Below are 19,319 nucleotides of genomic sequence, written 5' to 3' on the forward strand. Positions count from 1 at the left end.
GTCTCCAATGGTCATTATCGTGTCGGGAATGATAAACGTTATCTGTGTCCCGCTTGACAAGTCGATCTCCATGGTGGCAAAGACCTGTCGGTCATCTTGCCATCTCGTGTCTCTGAACACGAGTAAGGCCTGCGTTCCTTCATCTTGCCTGTGCAAGATCTGAAGTCTAACTTGGGCAAGGCCAATGTGAATAAACCGGAAATCCTCTTGTTGGAGAGTTCTGAAACTTTCCGGTTGGATGAATTGATGGTCGATCTGCTGACCGTCGAGGCATGAGATGATAGACTGTCTGCGAGGACATTCTCTTTTCCTTCTATGTGTTCAAAAACCACTAGGATGCCCAAACCAGTAATGAAGTCGACAAAAGCGACCCACCGGACCCTTGATGGTTTATTAACTTGAGTTTTGTTAAAGAAGGAAATTATCGCCTGACAATCGGTTCTGATTAGCAGGCTTTTGGACTCCAAATAGTAGAGCTTTAAGGACTCTAGGGAGTTCATGACGGCGTGTATCTCAGCGTCTATAGAGGACTTAGGAGGGGAAAACTTCCCGCTGGCATAGGCACAGGGTTTCTCTAAAGACCGGGGATCAAACTGTTGAGGTTTCCATTTGATTACTCCTCCCCATCCGTCCATGCAGCCGTCTGTTTCCAGTACCATCGCTGCTCCTTCTGGTGGTACTGTTAGTGGTGGCAGGTTTTGCACCTGCTCCTTGATTTGTTTCACTAGCAACCAATCTTGTTGGTTCATCCTCCTTTCTCCAGTAGCACTGGTCTTTGCATAGAGGGGAGCTAGTGATTTCCCTAAATTAGGGATAAAATTTCTGGCATAGTTGAGAATTCCGAGCCAGGAACGAAGGCCAGTCTTTGTTTCTAGCTCATGGTCCGCCTTTTCTAGGACCTTCTTAATGATGTTGGGCTGGAGTCGAACCTCTCCTTGTCCGATGATAGCTCCTAAAAATTCAATTTTGCGTTGCCCAATCATCATTTTTGATGGGCTAAGGACAAGCCCATGTTCTTCACATCTTTCCAGCATCACACGTAGGTGTTTAACGTGTGCATCCTCGTTTTGGGAGAAGACAAGTATATCATCGATATACACTGCAATGAATTGTTCCGTCCCTTTAAAAACGTTGTCCATCTTGCGCTGGAAAATTGCAGGGGCGTTCTTTAAACCAAATGGCATCACTAGCCATTCGAACAAGCCCTGTGGTACCCAAAAAGCTGTTAGCGGCACGGATTCTGGATTCATCATTACCTGGTGGAAGCCGCTCTTCAGATCAAATTTGGAGTACACCTTGCTGCCTGGCACCTTCTTGATAATGGAATTAATTCCTGGCAGCGAATACTGATCCTTCTCAGTATTGTCGTTAAGGCGCTTGTAATTGAAAACAAGTCGCTCTTTTCCTTTTGTGACAATACCTGTCTTTGGATCTTGAGTAGTCCCTGAATGAACGATGATCGCCACCGTTCTGTGTTTTGAGCTTGAGGGACGTATTACCTTTAGTTTTAGGAGGGCGTTGATGTGCTTTTCGTACGTCTCCTTCATTGCTGGTGTAACTTGCTTCAGAGGTCTGTCTTCGATAATGAAGTCAGGGTTTTTCAGTGTGATGGTGCAAGTTACCTGGTTCTTCGACCAGTGTTGCAGGGGGTTTTCGCCAATGAACCCTGCTTGTGCTAGCTTTTCCATCATAGGTTTGAATTTTTCAGAAAAGTTGATGGTTGTAGCTGCTTCGGCGTAGAAGATCTGTTCTTTCAATAGTAGATAGTCATTCTCGTCTTCAATTGTGTCTTCTTCGAGATATGCTATCTTCGCCGTTTGTTGTGACTGTATTTTAGTCACATTCTTGTAGAAGGTGATTTCATCACCTTCAATCCTCATTCCTCCCTTCATTGATCTGATGAAGTTGCAGCCTAGTATCTTCTGGATCTCTCCTCCAAGTTTCATGGAGGCATAAGTATAAGGAATGTAAAATAGATTGGTCCCAATACTCATTCTTCCATTTTTCAGTCTTTTTGACGAGGATTGAACTGAGTTGACGCCTGTGAAGTTTGCTGTGTAGGCGCTTTGCTCGACTGCTTCCTTAGGAATGGTACTCTCATCGATGCAGCAGGTTGATGCACCGGTATCTAGAATGGCTGTCACCTTGAACTCTGGGATCTCTGGGATTTGTAAGGTGATCACCATGTTGTACAGGCTGTTTTTGATGACTTTGCCTGTAGTTGAGCAGATCCTTTCATCAAGACATATCAGTGGGTACTGATCGCTGTCTGGTTCATTCAAAGGTTCTTGCTCGGAAAGTTTTCTGCGGATTGGTAATTTTTGCCGGCGCCCACCACACTCCGCAGCACTCTGATGATACATGAGGATGGTTTGTGGGGACGCCTCTGCAGGGGTCACAGGGGTGATAGTTTCTGTGACTGGCGCTGCAGGGGCAGGGAGGAAGGTGATTTTTGCCGGCGCCCACCACACTCCGCAGCACTCTGATGATACATGAGGATGGTTTGTGGGGACGCCTCTGCAGGGGTCACAGGGGTGATAGTTTCGGTGACTGGCGCTGCAGGGGCAGGGAGGAAGGTGAATTCTTCAGTGATCCTTCCTGAAGAAGAAGGTTCTGATGTGCCCTTCTGTTCTTCTTCTTCTGAGATGACTAATTTAGTCATCTTTGTAGTGACCGGGACGAGCGTGGGTTCTCCTGCTTCTGCTAGCTCGTGCCAGGTTTCTTCTTGCTCGTGGATGACTATTGGCTTTTGTTTAGTCATCTTCTGCATTTTGCTGCCAAGAGGAACCTTCAAGGGGCTGGTTACCTTGGCTTTCCCTTTTCCAGTCCCGGGGATAGGCTTAGCGTTAAGCTCGTCAAGATCTCGTTGGAGGTCTTCTCCCAGCTCTATGGTCTCGTAATGCTGAAGCCTTTTAAGCAGGCGGAGTCGTTCGTCATCCGCCCAGTTCAGGTACTCTTGCTGAGCCCTGATAAATGCTCTTGTGTTCTTGACGCCTTTGTTGGTGTAGACGGGTCCAACAGGCTGTACTTCGATTTTGACATCGAAGTAGTGCATGCTGCACATGCTGCAGCAGACTATCCCACACTTAGAGCAGTTCATGCGTTCCCTTTGTGCGGCTTGCCTGGGACAGCAGACGCACTTTGGGTTCTCGACCTCCTGATAGAAGGTCCACTCATGCTTGCAGATCATCTGTTCATAGGGCAGCATGATTGATGGCCGGTAGCTGTTCAGCTTATCTGCGCCGAGGCGTTTGATGCCGGGGTAGCAGGGTTCTTGAATAAACACGAATAGCGTGTTCAGCTGGTGCGGTCCATCCTCGTTTTCGGAGACAGTGTAGATTGCGTCGCTATCTGTCTCTCCTTCTTCAACAGAGACTATCGTGTAGTCCTCTGGGAGTTCTAGCCCTTCGAACACAGCGGTTCGCTTGATATTCCTTTTTTCGCTAGGACATTCTCGGGCAAAATGTCCTTCTTCGCCACAAAGGTAGCACTTACATTTCTTGCTTCGGATTAAGTGCTTTCTCTTCTCAATTTTGGCGTGGCTAGCATGCGGCTTCCCTTTGTAGGTTGTAGATTTCCTGAATCCATATTTTCTTCTAGGGGCCGACTGCTTGTAATACCCTGGGATGGGTATTTGAGAGCAGAAGGAGATATCTCTGAGGGATCTCCTGTAGGCAGACTCCTTGCATTCCTGTTCCAAGTACTTGTAGATGAACAGGACACGAGCGAATAGGCCAACAGAAACTGTTGGGTATCGTTTGTCGAATTCCGCCTTGATTCGTGCTCCTAGCTCTCCTGGGAGTTTTCCCCATATTTTTTCCGATAGCTCGGTGTTCATCCAAGCTCTCCCAGATTTTGCTGCTAAATGCCAGTAGTCGTTGAGGAAGGGCAGGATGTCCTTCATGCTTCGGCACTGCAGTTGGTCAAGGTCACGCATTGCTTGGTCCTGAATGCCAGTGGTGCCTTGTGTTGGGTCTTCTAGTGAGAAGACCACTCGGATTTGACCAAGGATGTTGTTTGTTCCTTCACGTCCGAGGCCAATTCCTATCATACCCGCATACTCTGTTGGGTATGACATTCTCCAAGAAGCCCAGAAATGCTTCTCGTCTTGTCCCATCAGATTTTCAATAAAATCTGCCTTTTCCTGTGCATCTGTGAAGTCTTTTGCTTGACACAGGTTTCTGGTGACAGATGCCCACCTTTCGAAGACTTCTTCGAATAATCCCACCTCCTGTGGAATTACCAGTATAGCTCCTGCTTCGGTTTGGGCAGATGGCAAGTTCCAGTTTTCACTGAAACTTTTCCCCTTGAATTTTGTCGGTCTGTAGTGACCTTCGAACATAGGTTTAATGGGGGGTGTCCTTCCTGTTGCTGGCGGGTACCCTGGGATATTCAATGGGGGTATCCATGCTTGCAGGGTCGTAGGACCGAGGATTATACACCGATGTTGCTGATGAGGATGCTAATAGCGTCTCCTTTGGTCGCATGGTCGGGTAATCCATGTCGGCTTGTTCCGACTCAGAGGCCTTGAGCGCCTCTCTGAGAGAATCCATAGATGGATACTCCATGTTGCTGACGAAGATGTGTTCTTCTGTTGCAAAGGGGTTTGTGAACTCCTCTGGAATCCCTTCGTCAAAAGATTGCAGATACGCGAGTTCTTCATCGTATTCATCTTTGGCTTCATCGTCTGCATCTGCTTCTGCCAGGAGGACAAAAAGTTGTTCCTCTTTGGGCGTTTGTTGCACTCCTTCCGCCTGATCTCCTTCGGTGATGGCTGGTCTAGCTTGATAATCCCCGAATCTGAGGGAGATTCTTCCGTCTGATAGAGTGCGAGATGACAGAGATCTCGGTACTACTGGGACGTTAATGGTAGTATTTCGTATTTCCCAGTCGAGTCCTCGGATAGACTCTGTCGTCATCCTTCTACCTGGCAATGCCGTGACTCCATGGCTTGTCAGATAGTCCGTGACATGGCCTATTTGGTAATTGAAAGCCATGTTGGGCGTATTTGATAAGCGCCCGATCAGTCCACGCGTCAGGATAAGATTGGCTTCGCCATTTCTCCAAGAATCGTATCCGCGTGTCTGTATGGAAATCTGGAAACTTCGGAAGAAGTCTCCAATGGTCATTATCGTGTCGGGAATGATAAACGTTATCTGTGTCCCGCTTGACAAGTCGATCTCCATGGTGGCAAAGACCTGTCGGTCATCTTGCCATCTCGTGTCTCTGAACACGAGTAAGGCCTGCGTTCCTTCATCTTGCCTGTGCAAGATCTGAAGTCTAACTTGGGCAAGGCCAATGTGAATAAACCGGAAATCCTCTTGTTGGAGAGTTCTGAAACTTTCCGGTTGGATGAATTGACGGTCGATCTGCTGACCGTCGAGGCATGAGATAGCTTCCTCAGAGAGGTGTGTATACACCCTGTGCTGGTTTGAGTCCCGTCGGGAGCTATAGAGTACCTCTGCAGGTACCATGGTTGAACGATCTCTGAGCGATCGCTGCAACTGTGCCTCTGGTTGGAGGTATTGTTCCAGTACCTCTGTCTGCATCTGCTTCTGCCAGGAGGACAAAAAGTTGTTCCTCTTTGGGCGTTTGTTGCACTCCTTCCGCCTGATCTCCTTCGGTGATGGCTGGTCTAGCTTGATAATCCCCGAATCTGAGGGAGATTCTTCCGTCTGATAGAGTGCGAGATGACAGAGATCTCGGTACTACTGGGACGTTAATGGTAGTATTTCGTATTTCCCAGTCGAGTCCTCGGATAGACTCTGTCGTCATCCTTCTACCTGGCAATGCCGTGACTCCATGGCTTGTCAGATAGTCCGTGACATGGCCTATTTGGTAATTGAAAGCCATGTTGGGCGTATTTGATAGGCGCCCGATCAGTCCACGCGTAAGGATAAGATTGGCTTCGCCATTTCTCCAGGAATCGTATCCGCGTGTCTGTATGGAAATCTGGAAACTTCGGAAGAAGTCTCCAATAGTCATTATTGTGTCGGGAATGATAAATGTTATCTGTGTCCCGCTTGACAAGTCGATCTCCATGGTGGCAAAGACCTGTCGGTCATCTTGCCATCTCGTGTCTCTGAACACGAGCAAAGCTTGCGTCCCTTCATCTTGTCTATGCAAGATCTGAAGTCTAACTTGGGCAAGACCGATGTGAATAAACCGGAAATCCTCTTGTTGGAGAGTTCTGAAACTTTCCGGTTGGATGAACTGACGGTCGATCTGCTGGCCGTCGAGGCATGAGATAGCTTCCTCAGAGAGGTGTGTATACACCCTGTGCTGGTTTGAGTCCCGTCGGGAGCTATAGAGTACCTCTGCAGGTACCATGGTTGCACGATCTCTGAGCGATCGCTGCAACTGTGCCTCTGGTTGGAGGTACTGTTCCAGTACCTCTGTCTGAGGACGTCGTCTGAGAATCCTGTTGACGTTCCTCTGGAGGTTGTGCCTCCGCCGCTGGTCTTCTCTGTAAGACCTAATTTGGTCGTCAAACTCCGCGGTAGAGTTTGATGTAGAGGCCACGGTTTGTGTGCTGACTCCGGGCCGTGAGGAGGAAAAGCGAGTACTCATGTTGATGAGGTTGGTGGTTTCGCCCTTTCTTTTTCTTGCTTTAAGATGTCGTAGGGATCTACGTGCATCTTAAGCTTTCCTCTTGCTTTCGGGGTTGGTTTTCCCAAAGAAAGACCGGATAATTTCTTCGTTATGCTTTCAAGGAGGTCGTCCTGCTTGCCTTCTTCCTTACTGACTTGGGTGCAGAGGGTTTTAAGCTCTGCGACTGACTTGGATAAGGTTTCTATGCTAGAAATAAGGGTATCCACCTTCGCGCTAAGCTGCTGCAAGGTTGTGCTATCACTAGGGTTTGAGGCTAGATGCAAAAGGGAATTGTTTTGTTTTATCAAAATGTTTAAAATTTTGCAAATATCCTGTCCGCTGTTTCCAGTGGAGACGAAAGTTGCAGGTGACACATACGCTAAAGAGGGGGGGTCGATCTCTTGGGTAGCTCCTAAAGCTTTTCTAATCTGTTGGTTTGCATTTAACACTATCGGAATCCTGTCACTGGACATAAAATCTAATCCTTAAATGGAGCTTACGTACAGACGCTGCTCATATCACAGGTGTGGACTTACTGCCCCTCCTGGGTCTTACACCACTTTTGTGATCCTTTCGCAGTTTCTGAACGCGATCTCACAGTTCAAGAACAAGATTCTTCTGAATAGTAGCGTTCATCCGAGTATGAAAAATACAAACTTTTACAGAAGGAAGTTTGAAGAACAAGGCTCTGATACCAAAACAAATGCGCGCAAAATGCGGTGCGGATATGGGATTGATTGCCAAAGGATACGCCAAAGCTAGACTTGTTGCCAAAGGATATGCCCAAGAATATGGGATTGATTACGAAGAAACCTTCGCCCCTGTTGCTCGTATGACCTCTGTTAGAGCTCTTATTGCCATTGCCTCCATTAAACAATGGTCTATATATCAATTGGATGTCAAAAATGCTTTTTTGAATGGATACTTAAATGAAGAGGTATACATGGATTCACCCCCTGGGCTTGATTTACCTCAAGGAAAAGTTCTTTATCTTAGAAAGGCATTATATGGCTTGAAACAAGCTCCAAAAGCTTGGTTTGACATGTTTAGCAATGTTATGTTCAAACAAGGTTTTAAATCATGCTATTCTGACACTGCTATGTTTGTTAAAAATACTGCTATAGGTATAATTGTGTTACTTTTATATGTAGATGATATGATTATTACAGGTAATGATGCCAACGGAATTATGCAGGTAAAAGACTTTCTAAAGAATGAATTTGAAATGACTGATTTGGGTAAACTAACATATTTTCTTGGTATTGAAGTAGCTTATAGTAGAAGAGGATACTTACTCTCACAAATGAAGTTTGCCAATGACATTATAAGCAGATCAGGTATCACTGATGACAAGGTGGTAGACACTCCTGAAGCCTTAGGAGTAAAGATGAAGATTGATGATGGAGAAATTCTAGAAAATCCCACTCCATTTCGTCAATTGGTTGGAGCTCTCACATATCTATCCATTACAAGGCCTGACATATCACATGCGGTACATGTCATAAGTCAGTTTCAACAAAGACCCACTTCTGTACACATGGGAGCCGCATTGAGGATTGTTCGATATGTCAAACACACAATCACTAAAGGACTTTTTCTATCATCCTCATCAAACTTGAATATGATTGCCTATACTGATGCTGATTGGGGTGGAGATCCTAATAACAGGCATTCCACCACCGGTTTTTGTGTTTTTCTAGGTGACTCTCTTATTTCGTGGAGGTGCAAAAAACAAAATAAAGTCTCTCTATCATCAACTGAAGCAGAATATCGTGCCATGGCCACATGGAGATTGTGTGGTTAAAAAGCTTATTGAAGGACATTGGAATTGACTTAAATGAAGCAACCAAGCTCTGCTGCGACAATAAAAGTGTCATCTACATTGCTAGCAATCATACTTTTCATGAAAGGACGAAGCATATTGAAATGGATTGTCACTATGTGAGAGAAGAATATCTTAGCCGAACAATCGATATATCCTTTGTCCCTTCCGAATATCAACTTGGAGATTTCTTCACCAAAGCACTTGCTTCAGCACGTTTTCAGTTTCTTCTTGGCAAACTTTCGGTGATCACACCGTAAGTTTGAGGGGGGGTGTTAGAATTTAAATATTAGACATTATGTAAGTATACATATGTTTCATATATGATTTGTATATATGAATATCTATGTATGCATAGGTGTTATGTATTTTATTTTATTTGCTTCCTTTTCGTTTTTATGTATTTTTTATTTCTTTTCTTTTTCTATTTTTACCTTTTCCTTTTTTGTAAAAGGGAACTAGCTGTTGGACCAGCTTCCAACGGCTAGATTTCTAGCCGTTGGAGCTGGCCCAACAGCCAACTCCTCCTTCTTCTCTCCCTTTCATTGTACTATATATATGGGACTGTTGTCCCTTGTTTGGTTAAGGCTTTTAGGCCTCTCTTGTGTATTCTTCTCTTGAGATTAATAGATTTGGTATCTTCTCCTCAAGTTTGAGGTTTGGTTGTGTATTACCTATTGAAGTTGTTGGGATCTTCAAGAGTGTATCTCTTGAAGCATTTGTATTCTCAAGATCAGGCCTGATTTACAGGAGTTTGGATCTACATGGTTATAGTTATAGGTGACATTGTAGATAATAGTCAATTCAGTCATAAACCAATGTCACAGGTATCGCCATATTTTTGAAAATATTGTGATATTAACGTCAAAAATAATAAAACGAAAAAAGGGAAAAAATTGCGATATTCTGAAAAAATCGGGAAAAAAATATTTATCACGAATGTTTTCGCGATTTTTTAATTTTTCTGCTTTTTAGCATTGATATTATCATGGATTCAAACATAAACTTAAAATTAGATTATTTTCATCATTTTTGTTATCATTGCAACATTCCTATTATCACTGTTATATAATTTTATTTATGTTTTCCTATTAGTTTCTCATTTATTTCATTTATACTTATTTTTTTATTTTTAAAATTTTCCAAGTTTTTCCCAAGATTTTTCCCAAAAAAAAAACAACTTTGCTGATAAAAACCCAAGAACGTTATTTGTGAAAATGTCATAAACAACAATAGCTGATTAGCTGCTAATTTGCTAACTCAGGTACACAAGGAGTAAACTGATTTGGATTTTAAGCATCTTTCACATTTCACAACAATGATAAGCAAATTGACAAGCAATAGTAGTGCAATAACAAACAAGTCAATATGAAATAACATCTATACTACTAAAGTTTTAATAACTAACTCTCTGTACTGATCTCATGATACATGCAGAATGCCTTAAAATAAATGTTATAAAAGGCATAACGTATCGTGAATTGATCGGGCCGGCCTATATACTCGTAATGTATCGTAAATTAATTTTTTAATTCATAAAAATATTTAAAAATTAGAAAAAATAGAGAAAAAATTGGTAAAATCAGGAAAAGCAAAAAATTGATTAAAAAAAGTCATGTTTTACATATATTAAAAAAAAACTCATCACATCATTTATGAGCCATAATATATTAACAACACTGATGACTGAACATTTAGAAATGACAAATAAGAAATTCATAACAACATAATAAACATCCATCAGAACTTTAAAGTGTTTTAGATTACATTACAAGTTTGCAACAAATAATATATTATGATTATCATCAATCAAGTTCCCATCATCCCCACGGGCCATGAGTAAACTTTCTTATCGACAAGCAAGTTCTCCTCTAAATCGACGATTTATCATATAAATGGGTGATTTTTGTAGAAAAACTAGTAAAACTTTTCCCTCTGACAACTTTTCCCTCTGACAACTTTTAGACATGTTTAGAAAAAGGGAGAAAAAAGTGTTTTTGTAAAAAACCACAAAAAATAATTTTATCCTTGTATCGTACGATACAAGGGTGTACTGGAGCGTATCGTACGATATGGCCCCCGTATCGCACGATACAGCCGATACACCTACGATACACAAGCATATCGTGTACCGTAGGCCTATCGTTACGATATGTATCGTGCGATACGGATAACACTGCTTAAAAGTGTTTATTTCTTCCATTTCCTAAATTGGCCATTATCAAATTAACCAAGTTCAGCTTTGAACTCACAACTGACAGTTAGGTCATAACTCATAAGCATCTTCTGAAGTCATGCTTTAATGTTATCAAGTTTGCTTTATGCAGATCTTCTTTCTCTTTAGCGATGGATCCATTTATGTTCTTTGCCCAATTGTTCCTTTCGGAAGGTAATTATGTTTCTCCTGGGGCATGTGCTTTCTTTTTTATAGTATCCTTTCTGTTCTAATCAACTATTGCTAATTGACTTTATTTTATTATATGATGGCAGCATTTACAGCTTGGCATCTATTCAGGAAATCTACAAAGATGCCCATCTCTTTGGCTTGAGGTCATCCAATTCCAAGGCTGTTAATAATGCTAGCCTTGCTCTTAATTGGTTAGAATCGACCTTTCCTGAGTTGGCTAATAAATCACTTGAAGGGGGTGTAGTAAAAGCACATCCTTATGTTCCAATAGGCACCTCTCTTTCACTACAGGTGAGCTACTTAATTCTATAGCTTGCTTCTGGCTTGCATATTGCCTTTCATTAGGGATGTACTGCCGATTTTGATGAGTCGCTTACCTAGAATTTTGTGCTCCCATTTATGAATGACATCTTGGTGTTTAGCTTGGTAATAATATTTCTGATGTGTACGTACACGTCCTTGTCTTTGCCTGTTAGTGTGCTTTGGGAGCCAATACACTATAGTACTTGTTGTATCTGTTGGCATCAAATGGCTACTCAAGATTTATTTTCTTCTTCTTTCGGAAAGTCAAAAGTCGTAAAAAATTTTCAAATCTGAACTGCCTGGGTTCAAAATCATAGTCCAAAAGTTTGTGGAAACCACACTTTAACACATACAATCCTATGAAGCTTTAAAAGCATAGACCTTGATCTTGCACATTTAAGAAGTTGTTGTTTAGAAAAATTTCATACCACAACTTTGCATATTTGGAAGTGAACAAGTCTCGGAATGATGATAGACAAAGGGTACTTCCTTTCTAGTTCGAAAAATCAGAATCTAAATAAAAATATCCACAATCTTTGCCAAAAGAATAGAGAGTCGTGCTTCCATTGCTTAAATGAATAACCTTGGGCCCAATTATTTAGACGCATCTTTCTCTGATTGTGTTAACTTTGTTTTTGTTGGTTCATGACTTAAGCTATGGGAGCTGAAAAAAAAAAAAAAATACAGGGTCCTCTTTGCAGGTTATGTTCTGAAACTTCTGATGGAGTAAGTGAACAAAATGATGCCCAGCAAGCAGGACGTGGACAAGCACTGGCATTTTTTTGCAATACGATCCTTAAAGATACTATTATAGCAACTGCCTGGAGTAGTGGGCTGCTCGAAATCGATGCCCTTGCCGATGAATTGCAACCAGTCTGGAACTATGGTAGCTCACCTCGGCTGCGTGTTGATGATTTTGGCTGTGTTATTGGAGTTGCAATGATTTGTGAGCAAAACTTGCAACAATCTGACAATGGGAAAATTGATCAGCTAATTCAGGCGGTTGATGCAGCTTGGATGGGATACACACCTCCTCTCTTTAGATTGGCTATCTTGGATTTGTCGTTGATGTCCAACATGTTAAATGAATCCCCACTGTTGCTAGTGAGCGATCCTCTCATTCTTGAGAGAATATATTATGTCCATGGTGGTGGTGTAGACTCCATAATACTGCATTTTCTTCCATTTTCTGATCAGGTTGCCCGCAAGGATGCCACTGCAAAAGCTCCTACCGTAACACCTATTATCAGTACATTTTCTAGTGAAACCTATACTTCATCTGGTTTTCTTGGTTTTGTCACACTAGCAGATGCATTTGGGAACTCGTGGATTTTAAGTTGTACATATTCTTTTGAATGCTTTGTGATAAAGGTAAGTGGCATGGATCTGGTGGAACCCTTTCTTATCGAAGGGGAGAGGGATTTAGAGTTCACTGATCATAAAGAATCATCAGAAACAGGTCCATTGGAAATTATGAGCAAAGAGCTTCTCAAGGGTCCGAAGGACGTGCCTATACCCATGGTCTCTGCAAGTTTGCGCTCTTTGCCTGCTGATTCTATTGAAGGACGTGCAGCTCTTCATCATTATTTCAAACTTTTCCATGAAAAATATGTGGAGTACGCCCATAAGGTAACTTGTGGCAATGTAAGGTAAATTGTGGCATTGCATGTGAAAGTTGTAGACGATTCTGGTGCTTAGTTGTTGTGGTATGTCTTCAGCATGAATGTGTTTGTGTGGCCTGATGATGCCATGGATCTGGATTAACAGATTTCTTTCAATTATTTGCTGCTGCTACTCAGGTCTATGTCTCCCTTAAATATCATGGAGCTCATCTGAAGAAGGCCACAGATGATCAGCAGGCACGGTTAAAAGAGGTCCACCAGAAACTTGTAACTATTGAGGAGAGTCATTCTCGCTTTAAAAATCAGTTGAAAGAGGCTTTTGAGACGAGCAGGCAGCTGGAGGTTCGGTTGCAGAGATTCAGAAGCCTGCCTGGTGTCATGTGGAAACCGCTTACCAACGCTGAGAAAGAATTCAAGGCCGAGATTGGTAACTTTCTTGGATGAAATGATCGTGCTCCTACTATCCATTATTTTGAATATTAATTTTGGAAGACTAACTGGAACTTGTTACCCATTTTGTTCCGCAGAGAGGTTTACACACCAAGAACTGGATGAGTTGCGATCATCTGTTGAAGCCTTGGAAGCAAGACTCCATAGATACCTTCAGCCCTCGCAAGCCAGTATGACATATTCACCGAAACAAACTGCAGGAAGGAGGAAAGCTCATGCGTCAAATGCTCAAGTTTTGCCACTGAAAACATTAGTTGAAAGACTGTCACAGGTCAGCATTGAAAATTCAAAGAAAGTCGAACTTATAGAGGGTGCATTACAGAAACGGGAGGGGCAAGAACAGACGTAGAATTTGTGTGCGCATTTATGTGCCATGTTTTATGCCTTCCCATCAGGGATGCAATGTCATCTTGACTTGACTTTTTTGGAAATGCCATTAAGAAGGGGCAGCTCTTACAGGGTTGTTTGTACATCGCTTCACACATTCTTCCTTGTGTAGTGCAAAGGTGGTCGAGCGGATAGATACAGAAACTAATACTTAAGCCCCCTTTCTTTTCCTCCTAACCGCTAAGTAATCTAGTCCCGTGGATACATAACGTCTGTGAAAATGATAATACGTTTCACAGTAAATGAACTTATCCATTCTCGACAGTTGAAGTTAGCAAGTGGACGGAGTAACCTTTTGCTTTTATGAAAACTAGATCGAACTACGGAAGTTTTGGCAGCCGAATATCAGTTAAGGAATTTCAAATTTTCAACACCCACGGTCATCGGGGATACAGGACCTGGACAAGTTTATTTTTACTGCACCGTGATGGTGGTGAACGACAGCATATCGGGCTTTTAGATGACCGTTTTCTCGCACCTTGTAATTCTCCGTCATGGGTTCCTTACTCATTTTTATCCCCGACGAGGATTCCTAAACACCTTTCCGGGAACAAAAAAAAAAAGTGGGATTTGACAGAGGGTGATAATTTTCATCCAAATATCGTTTGTTTTCTACATTCCGTTTTGCGCCATCATGGTGCACAAGAACAGATTTGAGAGTTAGTTGTATCGTATAGTTTGTCCAAGTCATTTAGATATATAGACATTTACTATATATATATAGACATTTACTAAAAAAAGTACACCTCTAGGAACCTGTAAAACAAGTGGGAGTCTGCACCTCCGAACCTGAACATGCTTATGACCTTCCAGGCAGACAAAGATGCATGATTCTCAAAGCTTTTCCCCTACGTCGCATCATACCGTCCTTCCCTTTCAGAGTTCCTTCGACATGAGTTAGGCGTGGACTCCACGAGCTTTTAGAATATAACTTGATCTAGTTCTTCCAGAGGCTTTGCTAGGAAATTCATCATCGTTATCACCATCATCATCATCATCATCACCACTCCGCTTGCCCTTCTTTCCCTTCCCATCCTTCCCACAATACGAGATCCTAGTCGACAAATCTCCACGTCCTTCAGCTTCAGCTTGGTCAGACTCCTGCAATCCCTTGGGCCTCCAGACGTAGAGAGACCTAGAAAACAAAGGCAAAATCAAGTCATAAAGGTTCAAGATTTTAACAGTGATTATTCTTACAAATACAGGTCCAAAATAAAGGGAAAAGGAAGAACCTTGAGCTTCCCGACGCCATGATATCCTCTCTAAGATTTTAACAGTGATTACACTTACAAATACAGGTCCAAAATAAAGGGAAAAGGAAGAACCTTGAGCTTCCCGACGCCATGATGTCCTCTCTAGGATGAAGCTTGTTCACCGAACTGATTGTCGTGATACTGGGTTCCATAACCTCAGCGACTAATTGTCCAGTACTAATGTCAATGAAATCGATAGGATGCAATGCGACACCATTATAGTTCTCGCTTATGTATCTCCCAATAACTGCAAGGGATTCTGATGGATCCTGCAAAAGACAAACTTTTAGAGATCAAACATTTTGCTTAAATTCTCTTTTTTTTTACAAAAGATCATCTATACGCAAACTCCAGTGAATACCTTTGGATCCCATTCAGCTCTGAAACAAGTCAGATGCCGGTTGAAATCGTGACTATGGACAATCTCTCTGCTTGGGCGCTCCAAATTACCGAAAATAGAATCCCATACACGAATTCGATTGTCTTGAGAGGTAGTTAGAATTTTATTACCAGTCAGTGGAGAAAAATAGGCAGAGTTAACAACACGGCCATGTACAAGACTTTCAATACAGGAACCTGCCTCCAACCGCCGTACATCCCAAATGCGGGCCTGGATAAAATGGATCATCAGGAACCTCTTAAAACATAAAATAGTTTACAACCATGACACACATAAACAGTAAAAGCACATATTTTGTCTACATCTACTCAAAGCGATTGAAATCAGTCGTTAATATCAATAAAGTCAGTTGTCCCACAGAATTAAATTGCTCCAGGTGGTATACAAACGCCACAACAGACGGCACAAGGAATACACTATCACAAAAGTCTACAAGTCAGCAATAACGGGAAACAAAATATATACTGGCTATTTCATCCACTCACGAAGTGATCGTTGCCACAGCTAAGGAGCAGGTCTGGTTGCAGGGGGTTGCAGTGAAGCCCTACCACCTTCGTTCCTTTTTTATGAATCAAAATTGGCTCCCCAGTTGTCTTGTTCGAACGCAGATCCAACCTAGACAACGAACAAAAGTATGCATGTTAGGGACCTAAAAATTTTCTGGACATGAACGAAAGTAACTGAAATACTGAAGGGCATCGAGAAAGTCATTGAGAGTGAAGCAATATAGATCATTATGAAAAGTTGAAAACATAATGCACCAGCTTGCCTCCATACTTTTTCCCGCTTCAGCACTAGGTGCTGTCATCATTGCCAAAACAACTACCAAATAAGGACAGATAAGAGCCTAAGTAAAGCTTTAAGATCATGTGAGCCCACAACCTAGCAGTTTAAAAAAATCATATCCAAATCAAATGGCAGGAAAGTTTTTCAAAGTAACAGCAGAAACATAGGGAAACTCACATATAGATATATCCAATGTTATCTGTTACAAGCACAAGTTGCTTGTCTGAGTTAATATCCAATCCATGTAGCATCCGCCAATTTGCCGGACCCTATCAGAAAGCCAACGATCCACTTACTTCATCAGAAAAGACATTTTATGCTTTGAAGAAATTGAAAAGGTCCTCGTCTTTTTCTCTGTAATTGGGTGGGTGGAGAAGAGAAATGTGTCTTTGTGGTGATCAGGAATAAAGGTGGTAAGCATACCCAAATGGTTTAAATTAAATAAGAATTTAGTACTGAACATTACATTCCACCCACTAGAATTCAGGTCCATCAAGAGATTAGGAATTCCAATTTCCAAATCAGTACAGCTAATGGTCCCATCTGCAGATGTAGTGTATAAAGTTCCATCATTCACAGGGTTGAACCTGCAAATAATCAATAACTGTAACAATCATTTCTCTAAAGTGCTTATAGATGAGCAGCACGTGGCATATGAGAGAGGACTCACTTCATGCTGTTCAGGATACAGGAATGTATTGAGTCATAAATTGTCTTCTCACTCACTCTATTATAATCCCAGATCCCAAGCTGTCCTTTCTTGTTTCATAAACCAAAGAAAGAGAAAAGGTGTAAAACTTAAAGAAAAAATGATAGCTAGTGTGGTAGCACAGTATCTGTAAAATGTCAGCATAAATGTGTGTATGTACCTGTATGATAACAATGAAACCTTGTGAGCTTGTTTTGGTTGAATCTTATTTGCAAGAGGAAAGAAGATACAAAGGTGGCAGTACCTTATCTGCTGATAAGAGAATTTTGTTGTTGGTGGGATGGAACTCTAGGCATGTCACACGCCTACTATGCAATCTGATGATTGCACAATCCACTTGATTAGGAATAACAAATCTTGGCTTGATCTGGAAAAGTGTTGCATTAATATACCACAAGCAGAATTCATCAGCAGCATCTTACATATTTATGGACACATGAATACAAGCTCATAAAAATTAGGATGCCAACGTCCAACCACAGAAATCATACAATTTCTCTAATCCAGATATGGAAAATTGACCTATTGAATGTACGGGCCATTATTATATTGCTCACAAAGATCGTTCCCATTTTGCGCTAAGACAAGTCGATGGAATACCACCACCATGCTGACCAAACAGAACTATTTGAAATTCTGAAGCTTTTAAAAGCTCCCAAGTTGTAGAAACCTGAATTTGTAATCAAATGCAATTTCTAGAATCTTGGGCACAATTATAACTCCTATACTAGAGAGATTAGAAAATATAGGTCCACAAAACATCCAAACAAAACTTGACGGTTCTTAGATGCTAAGACCAATTCCGATTTTCGAAATCATGCCAAATGCAATGTGAAAGCTCATATTAGCTTTATCATATGGACAAACTGAGTAAACAGCACATAACTACACTTTTATGCATACACGCACATATAATCATCCCCCCTTCTTCCAACATACAGGTCTCAATGTGCTTATCATAACAATATCAATAAGCGTCAGATATGGTTCTCTTTAACGGAGAGTTTGAAAGGCAGAAACAGGCTCGATAGAATCATATGAGCACAAGTAGTGCAGAATGATATGTTCCCTGGCCATGGAACTCATAGCATGAGAAGTTAACTGTTAGAATGAAACTGAGCAAATTTCTCCTGGTCATCTATTTATGGTACGTTAACCAGTTCAGATGGACTAGTTTACGAGGTATGACAACACAATCCACAAGATGCAAGAACTCGTCTGACTTGTCCAATTCAAACAAAAAGACACGCAGACCTGGACATGCAGTGAAGGGAGAATTAGAACCAAACCATTTTTCGCGATGACAACAAAAGTACGAAAACAGAACAGTATATCAGCTGGATGAACGTTTGAGCCACAAAGGTAGTCGTCGTCTTCGAGCTATAATAGGCACGTTTATTTCAAAGGCAAACGATCGGCGAGCAGATATGATGCAAGTTGATGTTAAACGAGGAAGTTGTCAGGACCTTCTATGCGAATTAGGTGATAGTGAACAAGTTCACAGAGAGGGATGGAAGCAGCTCAGAGGAAATCGACAATCTCATCCATAAGCGACCATGACAGGGGAATGCAGCCGTTACCGTACGGACGTTGCATCTGAGCTGGCGTTCGAACACGTAATCCAACGGCCTCTTGGAGTTCCTTCTTGGGGTGGGAACAAGTGCATGTTCCGGAGCTACTCTGTGGGGACAAGTGATCGTCGTGTGCCCTTCACCGAACGACCCCAAAAAACAGCGATTAACGGATGTAGAACATTGAACTAAAAGAAAGAGGAAAAGGGAAAAGGAAAACTCAAACTTAGAAGTTGAGGGCAAAGAAGATGATGACGAATACCATACCAGGCTGCTTACACAAGAAGCACGGCTTTTTAGGGCAATCGATGTAGGTGGCTCCTCTGAACCCAGCTTCATGCCCTGTCCCTTTGCATACCTTCACCAAGAAAAGCGATGCATGAAAGAAGAGAGGAGAAACAAACCGAAAAAGCACAAGGAAAACACTGTGGAGGCAGTACCTTGCACACTTTCTTGAGGGAGATGGTGATAGGCGGCAATGCCGTCTTCGACCTTCTCGAAGCCCACCTCGATTCTTCGAAAGCGGTCAAGCCACTTCCGCTCGATCTCGATGAACTCCTGGGTCGCGAAAAAGGCGGGGTTGTCACTCCAACGCCATCGTCGTCATCGTTGTCTTCGTCCCTTTCTAATTCTTCTTCTTCTTCTTCGCCGGAGCTGCTCTCCTCTGAATCGGATTCCCTCTCAACAAGAAACTTGGGGAAATTCTGCTGCCTCGGTCGACGTGAAACGACCATCCTGTCCGTCTGTTTGTCTCTCTGTCTGTCCGTCCGTCTGTCTGGAGAAGGAAATGGGAGGAGGAGAACTGGAGAAGGTAAACGGACGGAGGAAAAGGGGAGGAAGGTCGGTGGTTGGAACTTGGAAGGGGAGAACGAGAGCGGGAAATCTTTGGAGGGACTGAGCGACGTGTAATGATGGCCGCCACACGACCCGATCCGACCCGATCCGACGCCGCTGCACGGCCAAGGGTTGGGCCTTGCCCTTGCTACGCCCATATCGGTTTTTTTTTTGTAATCTGAAT

General features: G+C 42.4%; 2 protein-coding genes across 7 annotated transcripts in view; one reads left to right on the forward strand and one right to left on the reverse strand.

The window, feature by feature from the left end:
- Positions 1–13,665, forward strand: part of LOC116254894 (nuclear pore complex protein NUP88) — a 29,458-nt gene extending 15,793 nt beyond the window's left edge. For all 5 annotated transcript variants that reach the window (XM_031630530.2, XM_050078129.1, XM_031630531.2 and 2 more), the window contains exons 5-9: positions 10,741–10,802; positions 10,904–11,111; positions 11,811–12,752; positions 12,923–13,172; positions 13,273–13,665. In XM_031630530.2, the coding sequence (XP_031486390.1) occupies positions 10,741–10,802; positions 10,904–11,111; positions 11,811–12,752; positions 12,923–13,172; positions 13,273–13,544 (1,734 nt within the window). In that variant the 3' untranslated portion in view covers positions 13,545–13,665. The remainder of the gene's footprint in view (positions 1–10,740; positions 10,803–10,903; positions 11,112–11,810; positions 12,753–12,922; positions 13,173–13,272) is intronic.
- Positions 13,666–14,280: 615 nt separating this feature from the next.
- On the reverse strand, positions 14,281–19,179 carry LOC116253846 (DNA damage-binding protein 2). 2 transcript variants are annotated; one of them, XM_031628809.2, is made up of 11 exons: positions 18,742–19,176; positions 18,569–18,659; positions 18,311–18,438; positions 16,975–17,097; positions 16,692–16,780; positions 16,488–16,608; positions 16,199–16,290; positions 15,721–15,850; positions 15,197–15,445; positions 14,908–15,104; positions 14,281–14,717 (listed from the first exon to the last, which is right to left on the reverse strand). In XM_031628809.2, exons 1-11 carry the CDS (start codon positions 19,033–19,035, stop codon positions 14,480–14,482), a joined length of 1,752 nt encoding a protein of 583 aa, XP_031484669.1. In that variant the 5' UTR covers positions 19,036–19,176; the 3' UTR covers positions 14,281–14,479. The 2 variants fall into 2 exon arrangements, with proteins under 2 accessions (XP_031484669.1, XP_049934087.1); XM_050078130.1 differs by having other exon boundaries at positions 14,579–14,717; positions 14,815–15,104; positions 18,742–19,179.
- Between the last annotated feature and the right edge of the window lie 140 nt (positions 19,180–19,319).

The sequence above is a fragment of the Nymphaea colorata genome, chromosome 5, assembly GCF_008831285.2.
Source record: "Nymphaea colorata isolate Beijing-Zhang1983 chromosome 5, ASM883128v2, whole genome shotgun sequence".
Classification (NCBI taxonomy): Eukaryota; Viridiplantae; Streptophyta; class Magnoliopsida; order Nymphaeales; family Nymphaeaceae; genus Nymphaea; species Nymphaea colorata.

Excerpts from the sequence above, each read along its gene's own strand:
- LOC116253846 (XM_031628809.2), bottom strand. The coding sequence starts at position 19,035 with ATGGTCGTTTCACGTCGACCGAGGCAGCAGAATTTCCCCAAGTTTCTT. Across the intron at positions 18,660-18,741 it reads CCCTCAAGAAAGTGTGCAAG|GTATGCAAAGGGACAGGGCA; the intron begins GTACTGCCTCCA and ends TTCTTGGTGAAG. Across the intron at positions 18,439-18,568 it reads CTTCTTGTGTAAGCAGCCTG|GGCACACGACGATCACTTGT; the intron begins GTATGGTATTCG and ends CGTTCGGTGAAG.